At 28.6% G+C, this 22,025-nt stretch overlaps 4 protein-coding genes across 9 annotated transcripts; 2 read left to right on the top strand and 2 right to left on the bottom strand.

The window, feature by feature from the left end:
• Window positions 1-2,036: 2,036 nt before the first annotated feature.
• On the bottom strand, window positions 2,037-3,494 carry LOC141534653 (immediate early response 3-interacting protein 1). The gene is made up of 3 exons (XM_074254135.1): window positions 3,309-3,494; window positions 2,328-2,429; window positions 2,037-2,242 (listed from the first exon to the last, which is right to left on the bottom strand). Exons 1-3 carry the CDS (start codon window positions 3,397-3,399, stop codon window positions 2,187-2,189), a joined length of 249 nt encoding a protein of 82 aa, XP_074110236.1. The 5' UTR covers window positions 3,400-3,494; the 3' UTR covers window positions 2,037-2,186.
• A 304-nt stretch (window positions 3,495-3,798) lies between these two features.
• Window positions 3,799-11,124, top strand: LOC141534652 (uncharacterized). 2 transcript variants are annotated; one of them, XM_074254134.1, is made up of 10 exons: window positions 3,799-3,983; window positions 4,556-5,410; window positions 6,050-6,657; window positions 7,067-7,260; window positions 7,400-7,680; window positions 7,755-7,923; window positions 8,218-8,361; window positions 8,432-8,750; window positions 8,870-8,985; window positions 9,371-11,124. In XM_074254134.1, exons 2-10 carry the CDS (start codon window positions 5,105-5,107, stop codon window positions 9,541-9,543), a joined length of 2,310 nt encoding a protein of 769 aa, XP_074110235.1. In that variant the 5' UTR covers window positions 3,799-3,983; window positions 4,556-5,104; the 3' UTR covers window positions 9,544-11,124. The 2 variants fall into 2 exon arrangements, with proteins under 2 accessions (XP_074110235.1, XP_074110234.1); XM_074254133.1 differs by having other exon boundaries at window positions 3,799-4,331.
• A 1,085-nt stretch (window positions 11,125-12,209) lies between these two features.
• On the top strand, window positions 12,210-15,227 carry LOC141534508 (uncharacterized). Its single transcript, XM_074253900.1, has one exon. The coding sequence runs from the start codon at window positions 12,450-12,452 to the stop codon at window positions 14,997-14,999; it is 2,550 nt and encodes an 849-aa protein (XP_074110001.1). The 5' UTR covers window positions 12,210-12,449; the 3' UTR covers window positions 15,000-15,227.
• A 173-nt stretch (window positions 15,228-15,400) lies between these two features.
• On the bottom strand, window positions 15,401-21,727 carry Upf1 (Upf1 RNA helicase). Of its 5 annotated transcripts, none has more exons than XM_074253896.1 (6): window positions 21,607-21,727; window positions 21,380-21,529; window positions 20,595-20,855; window positions 19,677-19,954; window positions 19,423-19,578; window positions 15,401-19,251 (listed from the first exon to the last, which is right to left on the bottom strand). In XM_074253896.1, exons 3-6 carry the CDS (start codon window positions 20,781-20,783, stop codon window positions 16,509-16,511), a joined length of 3,366 nt encoding a protein of 1,121 aa, XP_074109997.1. In that variant the 5' UTR covers window positions 20,784-20,855; window positions 21,380-21,529; window positions 21,607-21,727; the 3' UTR covers window positions 15,401-16,508. The 5 variants fall into 5 exon arrangements, with proteins under 5 accessions (XP_074109997.1, XP_074109996.1, XP_074109999.1 ...); XM_074253895.1 differs by having other exon boundaries at window positions 21,603-21,716; XM_074253898.1 differs by having other exon boundaries at window positions 21,384-21,529; window positions 21,603-21,716.
• Window positions 21,728-22,025: the final 298 nt, after the last annotated feature.

Here is a 22,025-nt window from a genome sequence, read left to right as displayed (position 1 = left end):
TTTATTAATTTTTTTTTTGTAGATCAAGCATAGTAAATTTTTATTTTTTAGCTTTTTTAGCAATCAATTTTGTTATTATATGCTCGAGTATTGTTTTGATAAAAATTAAGGCTATTAATTATTTTTTAAGATGTTCACTTGATGAATAAATGGAGCGGTGATCTGATTTAATTGTGAATATATGAATAATCTTTTTTTATGATTTTTAAATTAATGATACTAAAGTTAGTAGAATTTTTTTTTATAATAATTTCATTAATAAAAAAATGTCTAATGTTCGTCAAATTCGATGCTGTTAAAATTAGCAGACGTATGACATTTTTTTAATTTTTATTACAAATCAATAATAGAAAAAAAATATTTAAAAAAAATTACACTTGTTATTTTTAGAAATGGAATTTTTTTATAATAATTTTATTATAAAAATAAAGAAAATTAAAGATGACTGTTAATTTCAGAGTTATATAATAAATTTTTAATATATGTATTTTATTAATGAATAGCAACGTTGCATTGAAAATTATTGTTAATACTTATTTGTAAATTTTTTTTATTGTGAAAAATAATATTTAACATTTCATATAACTTTCTAGATATTAAGATTTTTTAGATTGAATTGTAAAAATTCTATTATTTTTTAAAATTATAATTAAAAAAAAATTCATACCTTCAATCATAAATCAATAGATAATTTTACTGAATATTTTTCTCATAAATATTTATGACTTTTATAAAACTGTAAAAGTATCAAGATAATATGAGTGATCAAATAGTTTTCTATAAATGCAAAATTATTAAAATAATCTTTTATTATTACCAATAACTAATTTTTAGTAGATTTCATAGAAATCTAACTATTGCATTGGCCCTCATGACGGAACTTTTGAAAAATTTTGCTATATTTCGACTATACTTGTCGAGCTGAGTCGGAAAATGCATATGGTTCAAAAGTTTATATATGTATATATATATCAGATATAACGCGGCTTGTCACGACGATAGCGTCGCCAATTTACGTCGGATCTTTACCAAACTCAACATAATTATTCTACAGATAGATACCGAAGTCAAGTTCGTAGATGAGCTTAATCGGTCAAGTAATTTAGAAATGCCAGGATTTTGAAATTTTCAAAATCATAAAAATTTATATTTCTTCACTTTCTTGCTCGAATAACTCTTGAATGGAATAACTTGTCGAAATTCTGTTAATTGCATCTGAAAGCTCTTCAAATAAGCTTTAATTTGAGTACCATACTATATGTTTTGTCTCAAAAGTAGGTCCTATTCCGCTATACCAAATATGAAATTTGCTGTTGCACTCGTTTTACCAAACGTCATCCAAAACTTTAGATTTTTACATTCATTTTCATGAAATCTACTTCCATTTCGGCTGCCGAATGACTTTTTTAAATTTACCATCAGAATTTAATAATAATAACATTTATAATGTAAGATAAAGATGCAAATTTATTGGGGAAAGTATTCGTAGCATGAAAACGTGAGATAGTTGATGAAAAGAATTATATTGCATTATACGTGTATAATTTGTGATAATACTACTGTAATAATAATAATTATAATTTTAATAATGAGAAATAATTAAAGTAGTTAAATAAATTATTTAATATCATTATTAAATTTTTTAAAACGATCTTAATTGCTAATTAAGAACATTTTTTAAACTACTTTTCGTTTTGTAACTATTTGCGGTAAATTAATCTACTTAAAAAAAAAAACAAAAAAAAAAGTATCTTGAGAAATATTATCAGCAAATTGAATAAAATAATTAAAATAAACAAAAAAATTTAATGAAAGCTTACGATACAATTAATCAGCTCTTTTGTTAATCTTCTTCCAGTTAAATTTTACTCTGCATTCAGTAATTATCATCCATTTGGGGTACAACAATACGCAATACAGGATACAGGATATTATTTTGCTTATAAAATGTAAACTAGCACATAAGATTTTAAAGTTTAAATTTGTGGAGAAAGTATTGGAAAAAATTACGGAGTCTGTTAATTATAAAACTTCCGATTTTTTTTTTTTTTAAATTTATTTTGTCTTTTATTAACGTTTATTTATTTCATCAAACTTTGATATAAAATTAAATAAAAAATTTATTTTTATTTTTATTGATGATTGTTTTAATAAATTTATGTACAAGCTCCTTTTCGAGTAGCCGTTCATCCAACTACTAATTTAAAGATCATCACTATTATGTTGAGAAATATTAATGGTACTGAAAATAAAAAAAAATATTATGTAGTTTAAAATTGTCATTTAATTGTAAAGATGATTTAAGAATAAGATAAAAAATATCTTACTTCTTGCAACAGTTCTGATGGATCTGATAAGATTGAGCATTTGAGATTTAATTGTTGGTGGTTCTCCGAAGCCTCTGATGTCTTGTTGCGCTCCCCAACCAACTTGAAAATTATTTTTTATAATTATAATTAAATTAAATTAATTATTATTACTCAGTTTGAAAATTGTCTTGTTTTTCCAATTAAATGAATATTATTATTACTTTGTTTAAAATTTATGATTAAATAAAAATTCCATTGTTTTTTGGATTGAACCAGATTTTTGATAAATAGTTGTTTAAACTATGTAATAATAATTATTTAAATTATCCAGCTTGTAATTTAATGATACTGAAATTAAAAGACATTCTAGATTTTTAAATGAATTAAATTATTATTTATTTATTTATAGCCGACATCTAGAATTTTTAAAATTTTTTTTATCCAATTTCATTTTTTTTTAATTTTTAAAAAAATTTCATTTGTAAAAAAGTTGAAAAACTATAAATGCAATTTTTTTTTAATATTTTTCTAGACCTAGTTTATTTTCATATAAAAGTAAAAAAGTGCTTGCTCCTTTCAGTGGCATAAATTATGATGACACTAAAGTTAGCTGACATCTAAAAATTTTTTAGAAATTTTTTTATTAAAAAAATTATTTTAAAAAAATTAATTGAAGAAATTTCACATGTGGAAAGTCTTAAAAATTATACGTGCAATTTTGTAAAAATCCTTTTTTTTTTGAACTGATTTAATTGATTAAAAAAATCTAAAATTGTTAAACGTCGGCTAATTTTAATGTCATTAAATTATGACATTTTCTACTTCAAGTATAATTATGTTGATGTGTTAATAAATTAATTAAACAAAAAAAAATTTGAAAATAATGAAAAGAAATGAAGAAATATGTAAAAAATTAGCAATAATAATAAATATTACAAAAATACATTTGACGTGTCATATTTGAGGTTAACTATTTTTGAATCTCGTAACAGAACTTACTTTTATTCAAAAATCTTTCTTCATGTAAGACACAGACGGCATTTAAACATAAGAGAGTTGCTTCAAATAATGTCCATAAAGTAAAGGCCATATTTATATTTATTTCTAAGTATTTATTAATATTATTACGAAGGATTATTAAGAGTTGCAAATTTGAAAACGACAGTCTGTTGTTTTCAAGTCATCAAACAAATTTCAACGTTATCATGAGTAGGCGGCGGAGTTGTAAATTTTCTCATCTGATGGTAATGTACACTTTTATTTATTTATTTATTTTTTTATATACAAAATATGAAAATATAAAAATTGCTATTATTATTAAAAATTTTTCAGTTTTTTTGTGACACATGTCAGAAAAAGTTTATTAAAAAATCTAGTTATTTAAAATGTATTGTGAATTAAATTTTTTGACATTTAGGATTTTTTGGCTCTGACTGATCCTGGTCCCTAACAAAAATCTGACATGCGCAGATAATTGTAAGAAAAAAAAACTAAAAATCAGAGAAAGAGAAGCGAAAAATGTTATTGTGACAGAATTTGAATATTAACGATTTTTCTAGTTGTATTAGCGTAATAGAATAGGAGCCATAAAACCTAAAAAGTGATAAATATATAAAACTGTAGATAGAAAAATCCGCCAGCTATTTTCTCTGAAAATTATTTTTTCGATAATAAGTATATATATATTTGTATTTGCATTACACCACACGACACACGACTTAAACATAATTATTATTATCAGCGTTAAGTATTGTATTGTACATATGTAATATATACACATATATTTGTACTTTTTTTCCATTTATTCGGTAACTTTTCTCTGAAAGTAATTTATTTGAAAAAGGCGTCGGGTGTTATTTTAACTTTTGATTAACTAATTAATTTTTTTTACGGATAAATATATTTACAACCTGCAATTTATTATTGTTTAAAAATTTATTTATTTATATCTGTAGTGTACATTATATAAAAAATTGAATTTTTCTTTTTAACGTCAACTCGTCTGCTCGGCGGTTTTAAGTCGTAAGTTTTATATTTTACTTATTTGCTCATTAAATATTTATAAAATTATTTATTTATTTATTACATAATATTAAAATGTATAATTATAATTAAGTTCATTCATATCAGCAATTATTTTGTTCAATTTTTCTAGTGACCATTTGTTAGGTCTAATGACAACATAACCACAACTCATTAGCATAAATTAATAACTTTTAATAAAATTAATTTTTTTCTGTTGACAGGACAACAAGGAATTACCAACGATAAATATTTTTATAAAAAAAAAAAAAAAAAAAAAAAAAAAAAAAAAAACCTGCACGCTCCACGAACTTAAATTAAAAAATTCCTTGATTGTCCTTGAACCTTAAAAAACAATAAAAAAATAACAAAAATAACATTAAAATAACAAATTAATTAAAGAAAAAAAAAAGAAAGAAAAATATTATCATTTGTATTGGATACTTAAATATTATTATTATTTTTTTGTGTTTGTCGTGCGTATAAATAAATAATAAGTGTATTTATATCATCAGTCCTCTTGTGGTCGTGATACGTGAAGAGCTGGCTGATAAATTATTTATAAAAGCCACCCGGTTTATTAATTAATTAATAAGTATTAATACTAATAAATGAATTAATTTATTAATGAGTATATATGAATTATCGAAGAGAAATATGATATTTTTATCTTTATTGTGAGTTAATGGATCGGTCGTTGAGCGACGTTAAAATAAATAGGGATAGTTAATAAGTGTTGGTTTTATTGTTAATAATTTAATTTTTTATTAATAATGTATCAAACAATGTATCCGTCACATTTAATGATGCAGATTGTCGACCAACCTAACAGACACTGTCCTCAGATCTCTATCCCTCCTTATCCTTACTCCACCAGTTCGAGTAATAGTAATTACTATAACAGTAATCATCACAATAATAATAGTAATAACTATCATCACCATCATCATCACCCTCCTCATCATTATCACAATAATAATCGACACCTAGTGCATCAGAATTTCCAGCAGGATAGTAATGGAAGAGGTCAATTATTTAATTTTAACGGCAACCAAACTAGACAACGTGAATTGATGCAGGTAATTTTTATGAGTTATTATTTTTGTTTGGAATCTGTATTATTAGAGTTGTGCCTTTTCAGGGTTTCATATCAATCTTACCAATAGTCAATTTATGATGCTAAGTATTTAGACCGCATTCTAAAATTCTCTATCTCTAGATAGATAATTAAGAAATGATCTTGTATTATATATATGTATATATGAAAAATATATCAAAATGCATGTGGGTACTCAAATGAAAGCTCTTGGTGAGTGTAACATCGGGATGAGTTTAGATCTTAAAAAATATCAATATTTAAGAAATTACCTTGTATCTTATGAACTATTGACATTTTTAAAGATATAAGCTCATCCTAACGTTACACTCCCCGAGAACTTTCATTTGAGTACCCACATCAATTTTTTATATATTTATATATATTATATATATGTATATATTAAAAATATATCAAAGTGCATGTGGGTACTCAAACGAAAGCTCTTGGTGAGTGTAATATCAGGATGAGCTTATATCTTTAAAAACGTCAATAGTTAAAAAAGTACAGTGTAATTTAACAAGAGTCATTATTTTATAAAGCAAAATTTTATTTATTTATAGTTCATATAGTGACTGCAAGGTTGCTAGTTTTAATTATTTTATATTTTTCTGCTTAATAGAATTCAATTTACTCACTGGGACACAATCGCAGAATGGTTGTTGAAAGTTTATCACCTAGAAGACCAGGAGGAAATCCTCCAGGAGGAAATAATACAAGTTTACCTGCGAAAAATTGGCATCAGAATAAAAAAACAAATAATAATAACAATAATAATAATAATAATAATAATAATAATAATAAGAATAATAATAATAATAAGAATAATAATAAGAATAATAATAATAATAATAATAATAATAATAATAATAATAATAATAATAATAATAATAATAATAATAATAATAATAATAATAATAATAAAAGTCATAATAATAATAATAATAATAATAATAATAACAGCAATAGTTATAACAATAATAATAACAATAATCATAATAATAATGATAATAATAACAATAACAATAACAATGGAGGGAAGAAACAAAATTACAACCGATCAAATAAAAGAAATATGCAGCGGGATCAATCACAGATTAAGGAAGTCAATAATTACGGAAGTGATAGTGGCTTCAGTTCTCGATCTCCAACGCCTAGTAAACATGATAGCCAAAATGAGAGCTCTGATGATCGCGAGTCTATTGCATCTTCTGCTGAACCCGATATCAAGTATGTACTTTTTTTTTATTTAATTTAATTTGTTTGAAGTATAAATTATTTTTAGAGTTTATTTTATTTAAAAAATTATCAAGATTTTCTTCTAAAAGAAAAGATAATCAGCTCACATGTAATTTTTAAAAATTTTTATTTATTGAGCCAAATTTTTTTATTTGATATTGCGTAAAAATGTAAACATTATACCTGCATCGATAAAGAATAATCCAAAAAATTTAATTAATTAATGAAGTAAAAACTAATTAAATAAAGTCAATGTATTTTAAAATTTTTAAATAAAAATTAAATATTTATTTTTATTAATTTTTGAGTGTCGGTAAAATAACAAATAAAATGATAAGATTTAATAAAGAAAAAAAAAGTTTACTAATATAATATATTTTTTATTTGTTTATAAAAACAGAAAATTTCAACAAACACGTCCAAGTCCATCATCAAATATAACTTTCACATCTCAGGGATTTATTAACAATACAAACCAATATTATCCTAATCAACATATGAATTATTGTCTCAGTACAAGTCCTACGATAAGTCCGTCTGCAACGCAACTGCACCAGCTAAATTATCAGGGAAAGAAACGTAATCACACAGGTGGTAAGTCCAAGAATAAATAACAAAAACAAGTTGTTCGTGTCAGCGATAAACGTTTAAAAAAAAAAAAATTTTTTTTATTTAAATTTTCTGGCTTCGTTGCATGCATAATTTTTATAAATTTTTTTTATTGCTTCAATAGATCGAACGAGTGCGATACACAAATACCATCAATTCAGGAAACATCCGGATTTAGCAATGCCATTTGTGAGTATTTTCCCCAGATCATTTTTGGCACCGGATCGTTATTTAGCTAGGTCAAATTCAATTGTAACGAAGATATTTCCCAGTGAACTTGTACGTCACTCTAAGTGGGACAAATTGTCAAAAAGCGTTTGGGATAAATTTTTTTCCCATCAGCAGTCCCAAGAAATGTATGTCAGAAAACTGATGCTGTGGAAATACTTGCTAATTTATATCAAAGTAATTTTTATTATTTTTCATTTTTTTTTTTTAATTTTATTTAAATTTTAAAAACTAATCAATAATTATTACAGACAATATATCCAAGGTACAGTCTCTTTTTGGTCGGATCAACAATGAATGGATTCGGGGCCTGTACGAGTGACGTTGATATTTGTTTAGTCGTACAAAATACCGAGATTATATTGCGAGAACGAGCGCTCGCACACTTAGAGGAAGTTAAAACGTGTCTGAGTTACTGTGGTAATTTATTTGTTACAATTTTAATTTTTTTTTACCCTTAATTGGCTATGTATTGAAAGAAAAAAATTGATACATAATTTATTTTAAAATTCACTACTTAACAATTTGAAGATATATTAATTATTTAAATTGTAGAAAGAAAAACTTAATTATGTAAATCATTTAAAATTTAACTTTGATTAATATTTATTTCATTGAAACTTAATCTTAAAACAAATTTTGCTTATTCTTTTTATAATATAAATAGTTTAAAAAAAACAAGCAAAAATATTAATATTAATGATTATTTTACAGATTTCATTCAAAATTTAGAATTAATTCACGCAAAAGTGCCAATTCTCAAATTTCGAGACGGATTACAAAATTTAGAAGTCGACTTGAACTGTAACAATGCCGTGGGTGTTCGGAATACACACATGCTTCATTGTTACTCCCGCAGTAAGTTTAAATTTATTATTATTATCAATAATAATAAAATAAAATAAATAATTATTGATAAATTAAACAGTCGATTGGCGAGTACGGCCTTTGGTACTAGTCGTAAAACTATGGGCCCAAGCACAAGACATCAACGACGCCAAAAACATGACGATCAGTAGTTACTCATTAGTATTAATGGTAATCCATTTTTTACAATGTGGTGTCACTCCGGCTGTTCTGCCGTGCTTGCAAACTCTGTATGTCGATAAATTTCGAGATGATTCCGATATCCATACAATCGACATCAATGAAGAAATGCATATTCCGTCAAAATTGTTGGGAGAATTGAATCATCAGCCACTCGGTGAACTGTTCTTTGAGTTTTTCAAATACTACGTCAATTTCGAGTAAATATTTTTTCAAGTTTTTTTTTTTATTATAATTATAATTATACTTATAATTAGTGTTTTAATTATCTAATAATTGAATGATGGGTGTTTTTATAAAAAGTAATTTGTTATTTCAGCTTTATTCGGTACGCGGTATCGGTACGTTTGGCAAAGCAAATACCTATTGAAGAGTGTCGTTTCTCTCATTCGTTGAAAAATGATCCTCACCAATGGAAATGGCTTTGTGTTGAAGGTATTTTAATTATTTATAATTATTATTATTAATTTTAGATTTTCAGATAATTTAAAAGTATTAAAAATTAGTCTTTAGGAGAAAAAAAGTATTTATTTACAAGTGAGGTCTACCATTTTAATTTTCATTTTCTAAAAAAAAATTTTTTTTTTTGAAAAATACATAAAAAAAAATGAACAGTTAAAAAAAAATTTGATTACCACAATTTTAACAAATTTTCAAAAAATTGTGATATTCAACGTTATTTTATGTATTTAAAAAAAAAAATATATGACCAAAAATACATTTGACTCCACTTGTAAATAATTACCAGTAAAAATCCAACAATAATAATAGTCTTGAATAGTATTGCATTAAAAATAAATTTTTCTATTATTATTAACAGAACCATTTGATCTAACAAATACCGCAAGATCAGTATATGATTTTGATACCTTCGAGCACATCAAACAAGTATTCAAACTGACTTGCGAAACACTAGAGAAGACACATTCACTGGAGAGTGTTTTCAAGAAATTAAAACCACAAGAACAAACCACCGACTCTACCAACTCTTAATAGCTAAAAAATAAATTGAAATAAAACGCCACATGTCTTCAAACCTTATCAAGTAAAGGAATTAAGAGACTTAATTAACAAAAAGATTATTAGTTAACAATTACCTCAAGGTTGCATAAATATCAAAAGCATTTAAATGCTTAGTCTTACATTCATTTATCAATTAATTAATTAACACTCGTCGCTCACATAAATAAATAATTATCGATTAATTTAAGTAGTTAGTATCGTGAATGTAAGCTCAAAAATTTTAGGCTGTGCTTATATCGAGTCCACGCGTGACTATTGATTCTGTGATAATTATTTAATTATTTAGGGTAAACAGATTTCGATTGAATCTAGTGCGCGTGTTAATTTATAACTTTATTTAATTTATTTAATTTTTTTGATTTAATAGGTTACTGCTAATGAGGTATAGAAGTCTGTTTATATTTTCTTAGTATGTAAATTTAAATTAATTGATTGATTGTAAGAAAAAAAAGGACTAATTCGTTTGCTTAGAGTTGGACTTTTCATTTTGAGAGGGGGGAATTTCAATCATGGTGCAATTTAGGGTAACATCAGTATAATTTAATTGTTAAATTATTATTATTATTATTATTTTACATCTTATTTAAAAATTACTGATGTTAAGTCAATTTTTTTTTTGAAAATTTAATTGCTATTTTGCGATCAATACATTTTTTTATTTTCAAAGTTAATTAATTGAATTAAATTTTTTTTTTCTACGAATTTATATTCACATAAATTTAATTACCTTTGAAGTGAATTTTGTATTTATTTGTATTGGTTGATTGACTGATTTATTTTGTTGGAAATCAGTAATTAAATTTTCAAAATTAAAATAATTATTGAATTAATTTTTATATGAATTTTTTCGCAGCATTTTTTTTTTTTTTCATAAGCACTGTGATCTCATAACATCTGAGATAAAAAAAATGTGTGCCTTATAATTGATGTTCTTTTTGCAACAATTAGAATTAAAGTTAAAAATGAAAAATAAAAAAATAATTAAATATAGAAATGAGATTTATGAGGGATTTGAAGGATAAATAAATCGTGAGGAAGATGTCGAAGCTAAGGATAAGATGATCTCATTAAAAATGATTTTAATTAAAAAAAAAAAAAAAAAAATATTAAAATATATAAATTTAAAAAAATGTATGTTATTTTCTCGAGTCGTATGATCAAATATCTCTTCCTCAATTTAATTATTTTGTATTTGTCGATGTATGTAATAAAAAAAATTAAAAAAAAAATAATAAAATGAAAAAGATTTAAAAAAATATTTAAAATATCAGTAATAAATAAGAAAAAAAAGTTGTTAGAAATTTTTATAAATTTTTTTTTAAAGATTTAGTAATATTTAATATTTGAGATTGATTTTTTGGAATTAACTTTTGTTTATTGAGGAAGAGAAAAGTCGTATTAAAGAAGCTGGTATGTAGTTTCATTTTGATCTGTAGAAATTATTTTTTATTTTATATTAAAGCGATTGAATGAATTTTTGTTCGAAAATATAAATAATTTTTTGATCTTGAGAGTGAAAGATTGAAAAAAAAAAAAAAAAAAAAAATATTTCTACAGATCAAAACAAGTTTGTTGTGCATAATAACTTTGGTTTATTAAATGGTATAGCGCTCAAGTTATTAAGTAATTTGATAAAAATAATTCCACGTCCAAATAAATACATATAAATATTTTGCACAATCTTCAAGTATCAAATTTAAATAAAAGTGCCAAATTAATTTTTCAATTGACAGTGTTACAGGCCTATTGGGATATTTGTAATTACTCAGGTTTAATTCAATTAATTTTAGACCTTATAATTTTTTTTTAGTGTACTTGAAACACTGGATGGATAAAAATTGTTGTTAAATTGAACCTGGGTAAATTGAATAGACTTGTAATGCTGCCTTTTCAATTGACAATAAAAATTTAATTTAATTTTTCGAGACTAAAAATATCAATTTAAGTAAATAAACATTCCATTAATTTAATTTGCACTTATCTATAAATCAAATTAAAAGTAAAGTAAAATTAGTAATAAAAATTATCAAATAAAATAAAATATTTTTTGCGGCAATGTAAACTTAAATTATTGTAACTTTTTTCTAATTATAAAACAAATTTTTGTAATAAAAATAAAATTTAATAAATTAAGAAAAATATTATTTTTTACTCCAGTTTCCAGTTTGTTTGAATGAATTACTTTTTTAGCAATGTTTATTAAATAAAAATTAAGAATATAATAATTTTGTAAAATAGATACATAATAAAGAAATGACATTGTATCTTGTGAAATATTGACATTTTTAACGATATAAGCGAATTCCGACATTACACTTATCGAGACCTTTCATTTGAGTACCCACATCAATTTTTCATATATTTATATATATATATATATATATATATATGTATATATGAAAAATATATCAAAATGCATGTGGGTACTCAAATGAAAGCTCTTGATGAGTGTAACATCAGGATAAGCATATATCTTTAAAAACATCAATCGTTAAAAAATTACAGTGCAATTTAACAAGAGTCATTATTTAATAAAACAAAACTCTATTTATTTATAAATAGATGTTTTAAATTTTTTAATTTTCTTTTTACTTATTAAATTACAACAAAAAGACATTTTTTATAAATTGCCTTATAATGTTTCAAGTTTATTGCACATGAAATTCTTTTTTTATTTTTTTGTATTAATTTTTTTTAATAAAAAAAAAATTTTTAGACGTCGGCAAATTCAATTTTCATTTTTCATGGACCGATCTCCATGTAGCGAAATATATTTACGCGCAAATAAATAAAAACACGTGTGACATAACCTAGTCAGGTAAACTAAAACAATTCACTTAAATACTTATCTACTAAATAAAATTAAAAAAAAAAAAATGTATCTAACACGTGCTCATGAACTTACCGCTCAGCCTCGTACCGAAGACATATCCATAAAAGAAAAAGTAACTTTTTACGAAATGGGTCTTTCCCAACGTATCTTAAACGGTTTAACCGCTTGTGGTTTTGAAAAGCCATCTCCAATTCAACTAAAAGCAATTCCCTTGGGAAGATGTGGTTTCGACTTGCTGATTCAGGCAAAATCTGGAACCGGAAAAACAGCTGTTTTTGGAATAATAGCATTGGAGATGATAAACGTCAATAATGCACCTCATCAAGTTTTAATTTTAGCTCCAACTCGAGAAATAGCCGTTCAAATATCAAACGTGTTTTTTTCAATCGGCTCCGAAATGCCGGGACTGAAGGTCGACTATTTTGTCGGAGGAACACCAATGCAGTCTGACAAAACAAAAATAGTCAGCTGTCACATCATCGTAAGCACGCCAGGCCGGTTGAAGCATTTGATTGATCAAAAATTTGTTAAAATTGAAAACGTCAGATTGTTTGTTTTAGATGAAGCTGATAAATTAATGGATGACAGTTTCCGGAAAGATGTTAATTATATTTTTTCTAAACTTCCAGCAAACAAACAGGTGATACTGTCAAGTGCAACTTATCCAGAAGACATAACTTCTTTTACAACGAAGTACATGCGAATGCCTTTGGTGTGTTTACCCGATGACAGAAGTCCAATTCTTCTCGGGTTGCGTCAATTTGTCGTCGTAGTTCCTGAGCATCCCAACCGGATGAAGCGAGTGGAGACAAAAGTCAAGGAATTGTTTAAAATTTTAGGTAACTTCAAGTTCAAGCAGAGTTTGGTATTTTTTAATTACCAGTCCAGAGCACAGTCGGTTTGCAATCACATTGCTGGCAAAGGCTTCCAGGCAATTTACATCACTGGCAATCAAGACATGAAGAAACGTTTGACTACGATGGAGAGCTTGAAGAACTTCAAATGCAGGATTTTGTGCTCTACTGACTTGACTGCCAGAGGAATTGATGCTGAAAACGTTAATTTGGTTGTTAACTTTGATGTTCCTTGTGACAGTGCTACTTATCTTCACAGGATTGGTCGTGCTGGAAGGTACGGAGCATATGGAATTGCTATTAGCTTGCTTTCTGTTGGGGAGTTGGAGAATTTTAAAGAATTGTTTTCTTCTCTGTCGGTTCCAAATACTAAAATTTATAAACTTCCCAGCGATTATTTGCTTCAAGATGTTTGGGCGGGAAATACTGAAAGGTTTGAAGTATTTATGAGCTACGGAAGAAATAATTATGCTGAAGAAGAAAGAGTTGATGTTTCTTCTTTACAAAATTCAGAAAATTATAATAATAATCTAAAAAATTTTAATTATTTAAACAAAACTACGCCTACTTCAAATGTTGTGGAAAAAATTGAACCAATTACTGTTAAAGATTTAATTAAATTGGTGTATAAAAATAATAAGCCAGAGATTTTTAAAAAAAAGTTTAATGATGAAATAACTGCAAACAATTTTAGGATTGAACACGAGATTAGGTTCAAGGAATTAATCAGTTCTTCTTCGAGTGAAAAAAATAAACTTGGTGAGAATTTTATGAATTATATTAAATATGATGTTCGTAAAAAGAAGAAAGTAGTTCCTTTAATTCCTGACGTTCAAAAATCAGAAAATTCTGTTGATTTTAATTTATTTAATGAGTTTGATGATGATGATGTGAATTTCATGAAATTAGTTAATGCCTACAGAGTTGTTTCTTCTTGTTTGAAACTTGAAAATGAAGAAAGTAGTTTGAATAATCAAATTTTAATTAAATGCTTAAAATTTGAAGTGGAATTTTTTGATAAGTTAGAGAAGAAATATATAAATGGAACAAAAACGGCGAGATATATTATTTTTAAAGATTATTGGTGTCATTTGAAAAATTTTCTTAGTATAGTGAAGAAAATGTACTTGTTGATGCATTCAAATTCCAAAAAAACAAAAATTTGTGAAATAACTTCAGAAAATGGTGAACTTGTAAGCTTATATGAAAATTTGAAAAGAAAACTGCGAATTTTCTTGTTTAGTAACACAGAAACTGAAGATTTATTTTTTGATTCATGTTTTTTTAGATTTGACGCAGTGAATTGCAGTGAATCTTTAAAATTTTTTGATGGCACTTTGAATCTTTCTGAATTTTTAGTTTTGAAGAAGAATATAATTACTTTTGGATCGGATGAAGAGTTGATGTTGAATAAATTGAGGGAATTAACAGAAAAACCAAACGGCGTGTCGGACAAAATAGTGGAATATATTAAAATTCTAGAAGAAAAAGACGTTCATCAATATAAAGCAAATAGCTGTTACGAAGAAATTGATAACAATAATGAAATATCTACAAACCGTCCTTTAATTGTTGAACGTACTGACAAGTATGTTCAACAATTAAATGACACGTATTACCAGCCACGTGTGATAAATAACGTGACACAAAATATTGAAGAATTTTTCCATCAATTAAACATAGAAACTAAACAAATAGAATTAAATACGTATAATTGGCTGATGTTACAAAATGATTAAAAATTTATAATGTTTGTAAATATTAAAGTAAAAGATCCAGTTATTGACACTTGCAATTTTATTTTAATTAAAAAAAAAAAACCATTAGAATAAATTTGCAAATGTCAAATAATTAGGCCAGTGTCAATAACCGGGACTTTTACCTAATGTAAATAAATTTATAATAAAAATTATAATTATTGTCTTGAAATAAATAAATATTTAGATTTTATTTTCATCACATTTATTGGTACGATTTAATTTTACAGTGGTTTAATTTTTCCTTTTATATTTTTAATTTCATTTTCAACAATTTTCATTTAGCGGTGTGCTGTTGGTCGGAAAAAATATAGACATATATATATATATATATATATATATATATATATATATATATATATATATATATATATATATATATATATATATATATATATATATTTTTCTCTTTTAAACTCTATACATTTATATTTTATTTAATTATAAAGAAGAACGAATTAAACCAAAAATAATAATATTAATAATTACATCAAAATATAGTATTTATTTTTTTTTTTACCGACGAAGTTCAAAATAACCAAAATAAAATTGTATTGTCATTTTTTTTTTTCCAAAAAAATATATTTTTAACAAACTGAATATTTATAATTTTACCAAAAAAAAAAAAAAAAAAAAAATAAAATAATTTTAAACGGAAGCGCGCTGTGTTTCTTCGTCGTTATTTTCGAATTACATTAATCAATTTAATAGAAAAATTAAACATAGTTCCAATAATTATAGTAGTAATAATAATAAATTTAATCAATTAATAATAATTATAATAACGAAACGTAATTGATGTTTTTTAACGATTAATCGAAGGATTTCAGGTCGGTGCATTAACATTTTTATTTACTATTAATAATCAAAGCCGTTTCCATCTCTTTTATATTATTAATTCTACTTAAAAAAAAAAAAAAAAAAAAAAAAAAAAAAAAAAAAAATTTAAACTAATAAATTTTATTCGAATTTTTATAGAAAAAAAAAAAATAAATCAAAATTATAGTATTAATAATAATTAATAACATAAAAGTCTAAATCTGGTTGATAGCACACGACCACTTTAATAAATACCTCAATCTGAATCTCTCAATTACTGACCTTATCCCCCGATAATCGATGAAATTCTCTCCATCAATCCTTCTTTCATAAATATATCTGTTAATATATTTGTTAATAAAACCGCTGAGGGTGACAGCTCTCAATCATCATAAAACCATCATATTAGTATCCTTTAATCAATAAAAACTCCGTTATTAACAATATTAAATAATCAATCCAAAGAGCTTCATAAATCCGTATCTCAGCGTTATTAATCGTCCCTGTTGTTCAAGAATGTATCATCGCCATCAAACCACAATCATTATCGTCATTGTCATCATCATCAATTCATCATCATCATCATCATCATTATGAAATGAGCCTTTTGCAGAAAGTCGCTCCCGCGACAACATGGCGTAGCGTACATTCCCACCCCATATTTACCGCCGTTCAGTACGGCTGTGAGAATTGTCCACTGGGCTGTGACTGTCCTTGATAGAACCCGCTCCTGTCGCCTTGGTAAGTCGAGTCCTGACTGAGAAGTCCGTCCATCTGGGACTGAAAATCGCCGACTGCGAACGAGTCCTGGGACAATTCTGCTTGGGAGAGTCCCGGCTGGGACAAGCTGAACCCAGGCTGAGACATCCCCTGCGTAGTGCCCTGAGTAAGCGGCAAGCCTGTGCCTCCTTGGCTATTGTACGGCTGGGTGTTAATATCACTCTGACTAAACTTACCCATCCTGGGTCCGACCGGCATCTTCTTGACCCCGCGCCGATTCCGCTGGACATTCTGTCTGGCCTGCAAGGCCTGCTGGTGCTGATTATAGAACCTCGGAGGGACATGCGCCATGTTCATGAACATCCCCACGGGGACAGGGACATTGTTGATCGCAGCTTGGGCCCGCTCTGGGCTGATGTAACTTATAGTATCGTGAGTTCTACTAAACATATCCAGAGGGATGTTTCGTTGGTAGTACGGGTTGTGCGACTGAGCAGCGCCGTTTACTTGTCCGCCTGTTCGATCGTAAACTGACCCAGGAATAAGAGCTTCTCGTGCGTCGTACATCGAGGTCGACATAAAGTGAGACCCAGGGTTCGCAGAGTTAACAAGTTTCTTTGGTTTAGCGAATTGTATCATCGACTCCTTCAAATTGTTCAAAGGTCCCTCGACGAGGACTTTCTGTTCCTTGTAAAAATTCAGCAAGTGGTTCCATAGCGGCTGCTTGGATAAAACTTTCGGATTTCCCACGATAATAATTCCATACTTAGCTCTGGTAAGTGCGACGTTCAGCCGCCGTGGGTCGTTGAGGAACCCGATGCCCTGATGTTCATTAGACCTCACGCAGGACATGATAATAATATCCTTCTCTCTGCCCTGGAAAGCGTCAACGCTAGCGACTTCAATTTCCTGGTAAAGCTTGGCGTGCAAGGAGCCCTGGTACTGCATGTACTGAACCAAGTACGCTCGTTGACCCTCATAAGGAGTAATCACACCAATTTGCTCGGGCTTGACTCCGCAGCGCAGGAACCTCGTAGTTATCTTTTCAACATTAGAAGCTTCTGTGCGGTTCAAGTACGAAGTCCCGCTACCAGCGATTTCTTCCTGGCCTTGAGTCACGTAGAAGAACATCGGCTTTTCAGGAACCGGCCAGGGGAAGTCTATTTTGACGAGCTTGCGTTCATCAGCGCAAACTCCGTTCTGCAGAGAGCCTTCGTAGAAGAAGTTTGAAGGGAACCGTGACAAGTCTGGGTGCATACGATACTGGACTTCGAGTCTGAACGGTCGAATTCCGAGAACTACCAGGCGCTCGAAGAGTGATTGGGACAAGCCAGCGCGAGCTGCCTTCTTGCACATCACCACGGGACCCAGTTGGCAGTGGTCACCGACTAAGATCAATTGCTTGGCTCCCAGAACAACTGGTACCATGCACTCGGGTTCTGTTGCTTGCATACTTTCGTCGATTAAAATAGAGTGGAACTTTAAACGATGCAGTCGCGGATCACCTGCTCCAACACACGTACAGCAAATTACATCAGCTGCTTCTAGAAGTTCTTTTTCCGACGCTTTCTTCAACAAGCGGTACCGCTTCTCGTCTGCAGATGACAATTCTCCGGTTTCGTCTTTCAACTGCTGGAGCTTTTGCAATTCCGTATTAGTCTCCATGTTCTTGATCTGGTTGTGCAGCGCCAGGAAGCTCACGGGAGAGTCGATTGCTTCCCGGGACTTGGCGCAAAGACGAACGACTTTCAAGTTAGATTTGTGGATTTTTTCCGTCAATTGGTCGACGGCAGTGTTAGAAGGCGCGCAAACCAGAACAGGGCCACCGTTCTGCTTCACCAACTGATAGACTATTGTAGCGCTGGTGACGGTCTTTCCAGTTCCGGGAGGTCCCTGGATGAGAGACAGAGGCCGCTGGACCGCGTGCTTCACGGCGTAAACTTGGGAACGGTTCAAATCAGGAAGATTCGGAGCGCTGAAGTGTTTTGGTAAGTGACAACGGAAGAGGACTTCTTCGACCTCGTGGCCTAAAAGGCGATGATAGATGTACGCAGAGACAGAAGTGTCGTCGACGGCGAACTTTCTCAGGGCTAATTGCATTCGGTCGAAGCTGGTGCTCTTCCAGATGAAGTCGACGACAAAGTTGCTGACGCACTCTGTAGGGGCTCCAGAATTGTTCTTGAGCTCGATACCGACCTCCTCGCCGTAGTTATCCGGGATTTTTATTACATGTCCAATTCCAGACCAGGGCTTGTGCAACTCACCGAGGTATCTGAGTCGCAGCTCGTCTCCGTGCATCAGCTTCATGTCACCGTCGGTTTTTGCGAGCATAAAGTACGCGATGGTTTTCTTGTTTAACCCCACGTCCCAGCGAACTTCGATGTTTTCTTGGGTCTGGGACTCTTTCAGCCGTTTATCGTAGTCCGCTTCGAGCTTCACCAACGGCCCGAAGATGTTCTGATACTGGTACCCGTCTTCGTAGCGCAGCAACACTTGCTGGGGTTCTTCATCGACACCTGGCTTCTCCAAATCTTGGAAAGTTGCGTCTACGTTGTCGCGCCATAACTCTTCGAGTTTGTTTATCTGCTGAGCGGATATCTGTCGCGCTCGGAGTTGCTCTTGCTCGGAAGGGATTTTTACCAGCCATGATAAGAAACTTCGGTCTTCTATCAGCGGCTTCCATTGCTCTTGATCCCTAAATTCGAGGAAGTTTAATTGTTAGTGATAATTTTTAATTTAAAAAAAAAAAAAAATTTTTTTTAACTACGCGCAATTTCTTAAAGCTCTTAAAAATTTTTTAAACTCATGTAATTCTAAGCTTCTAGACCACCGGGGAGTCACCTCAAAATTTTTTAATTAGACTTACCAGTTCATGTCTTTTAATGAACTTTGAGCAGCACATGGTTGTCGGCAAAGTAAAACGACGACAGAGTCAGCTTTTGCTGGGATAAAACCGAGGACAAAGACATTCCTTACGGCACAAGAGTAACACTCTAGCACTGTTTCACCCAATGGTCCATCTCTGTATAAATAATAAATTTTGATTTTAAATAAATTTATTATTACATTAGAAAATTCGACAAGGCATTTAAAAAATTTTTTTAATTAAATTATTATTACCTGTGCAGTGTAACTTCCTTATGTTTAGCACGAACAAGATGATTAATAATATGTGACCCCGATGTGTTGCCTCGTCCATTGCAGAACCACTTTCTGCAAACATTGCACATAACAACACACGAAGCTTCGTGAATACCGCAGTATTTACACGCATGATCCGGCAAATCGCGGTTGTAATAAGCCTCCTCTTCTTCTTCCTCGAACTGTAACTCTGCGAGGGTTTGAGCAGCACCAGATATTTTCAAGTCCAATGCCGAGCTTCCGTTAGTTCCATTGATCTGAAATTAGTTAAATAAATCTATATTATTAAGAGAATAAGTGAAATTTTGTGGCCAATATAACATTCGTAATAAATTTTTTTTAGGAATAAAATAATAATTTTTCTAATAAAAAAATGCCTGGAAAAGCAAAAAATATCGTTATAAAAAAATAATTAAGCCAAAATTTTCTTATTCATAATTCGTAAATCTCGGCAGTCGCATAGTAACTGTAGGTTGCCAATAAATAGTTAATTAAATAAATAAATTAGTCATAAGATAAAGTTAAATAAAATTTTTCTTTATAATTTAAACGAATAAGATAAATAAGTTATTGAGGGCAAATCACGTGGTTCATTTCCTCTCAATTATAATTGCTAATTATTTAGATATGTAATTAAATTTTTTTCATTATAATTATTATTAAAAAATAAATTATATTATTTTTATTATTATTGATTAATTTATAATAAATAATAGTTTAAAATAAAATATTGTAAATCAACAAATAAATTTTGTTGACGTGGACAAAAACAAGAATAATCTCGTATGTGCGAGAATTAATTAGAGCAAGCCAGTTAATTAAAATTAAAATTAAAATAAAAGTAACATAAATATATTAAGAAATAAAAATAAAAAAAATAAAATTTGCTGAAGGTACCTGGACAGATTGGTTGGGCTGACTTTGAGCAGAATCATGTTGTGAAGCCTGAGTCTGGCTCGGAGATGGCAAAGTAAAATCTGTAAAGTCGAATTCACTGCCCTGAGTGTCGGCTCCAATTAAATCGGCTTCCTCGGTGTCCAGAAAGGTCAAAGTTTGGCTACTAGGTCCATACGCATCGACACTCATTTTTAACCTTTTTGTCCTTCTGCAGTTTGCTTGAAATTATTTTTTCAAAACTTTCCTAACCTCGATGTTGACCTGTCGAACCGATTTATAAAACAATATGTAATTAAATCAACTGATAAATTTTTAACAGTACAACTATTAGCACCGACTGGAAAATGTGCTTTTGTGATCCACTAAAAACGTGTTAATGTTTCCAAGTTTATTTTTTTTGTTCCTTCAGTTGGCTAGTTTCATAATAATAAGTCACTATTTAATTATTATTATTATTACTATTAAAATAAATAATAACAATAACATTGGTGATAAAAATAAAAATATTAATTAACAATTATTTATATTTTAAAAATTGTAATAAATATTAAATAATAAATCAGCAGACGGAAGTGTTGAAATTTAACCGATACATGTATACTGACACATATATTTGTGTATGAATATATAATGTGTAATTATTGTTGAAACATAGTGGAGAGTAAAAAATACGATGACCGAATAAATAAAATCGCCATGATTTATTTTCTCCCACTTATTATTAAACGTCTCTCAATTCTTGATAGAAGTAAATACTCTGTATAAAGTATTAAACATTAACTCACTTGCCTACGACACAATGAGAATGAAAGTACATATAGCCAAATACATGTGTATCAATGTGTGTATACGTTCGTCGTTTGTTACGTCATCAGCTGATTTGTGCAATTCCTTGGAACGTGTTGGTATCCAACGTTTCTCAGCCTAAACTGAACCTGGACATAGTAGAGCAATCGTTTAATATTTTTATAACCTCTTAAATCTACAATTTCATTTATCTATACTTACTTACTTGCGAGTACTTATTGTACGGTATACTGCATTTATCCAAGATCAGTTAATAGATATAATAAATATTAAATCCATTGTCGATTGTTAACAATTGTCGTGAATTTATTATCAATAAATTTATCATCGATAAGTAATAAGGAAAAGAAATTAGAATTTAACGTGGACGACATGCTGGTCTGGTAAATGATCGGCCATGTTTTTTTTTTCACTTTACGGAAACTCACGAAGATTCTTTTTTTTTACTTGATATTTTTTTCCAAAAAAAATTTTAACTAAAAATAATACTCAAGTTAGCCGACATTTTTAATTTTTCGATTTTTTTTAATCATTAAATTAAAACAAAACAACTGTAAGTGCAATTTTTAAAAAATGCTTTTTACAAGTGAAATTTTTTTTTTATCTTTTTGTAATAATTTTTTC

Source organism: Cotesia typhae, unplaced genomic scaffold, assembly GCF_013202065.1.
Source record: "Cotesia typhae breed Kobodo isofemale line unplaced genomic scaffold, CoteBio_Ctyphae scaffold_13, whole genome shotgun sequence".
NCBI classification, from domain to species: Eukaryota; Metazoa; Arthropoda; class Insecta; order Hymenoptera; family Braconidae; genus Cotesia; species Cotesia typhae.
The sequence above is the reverse complement of the archived record's forward strand: the minus strand, read 5'-3'. Positions and strand labels throughout refer to the sequence as shown.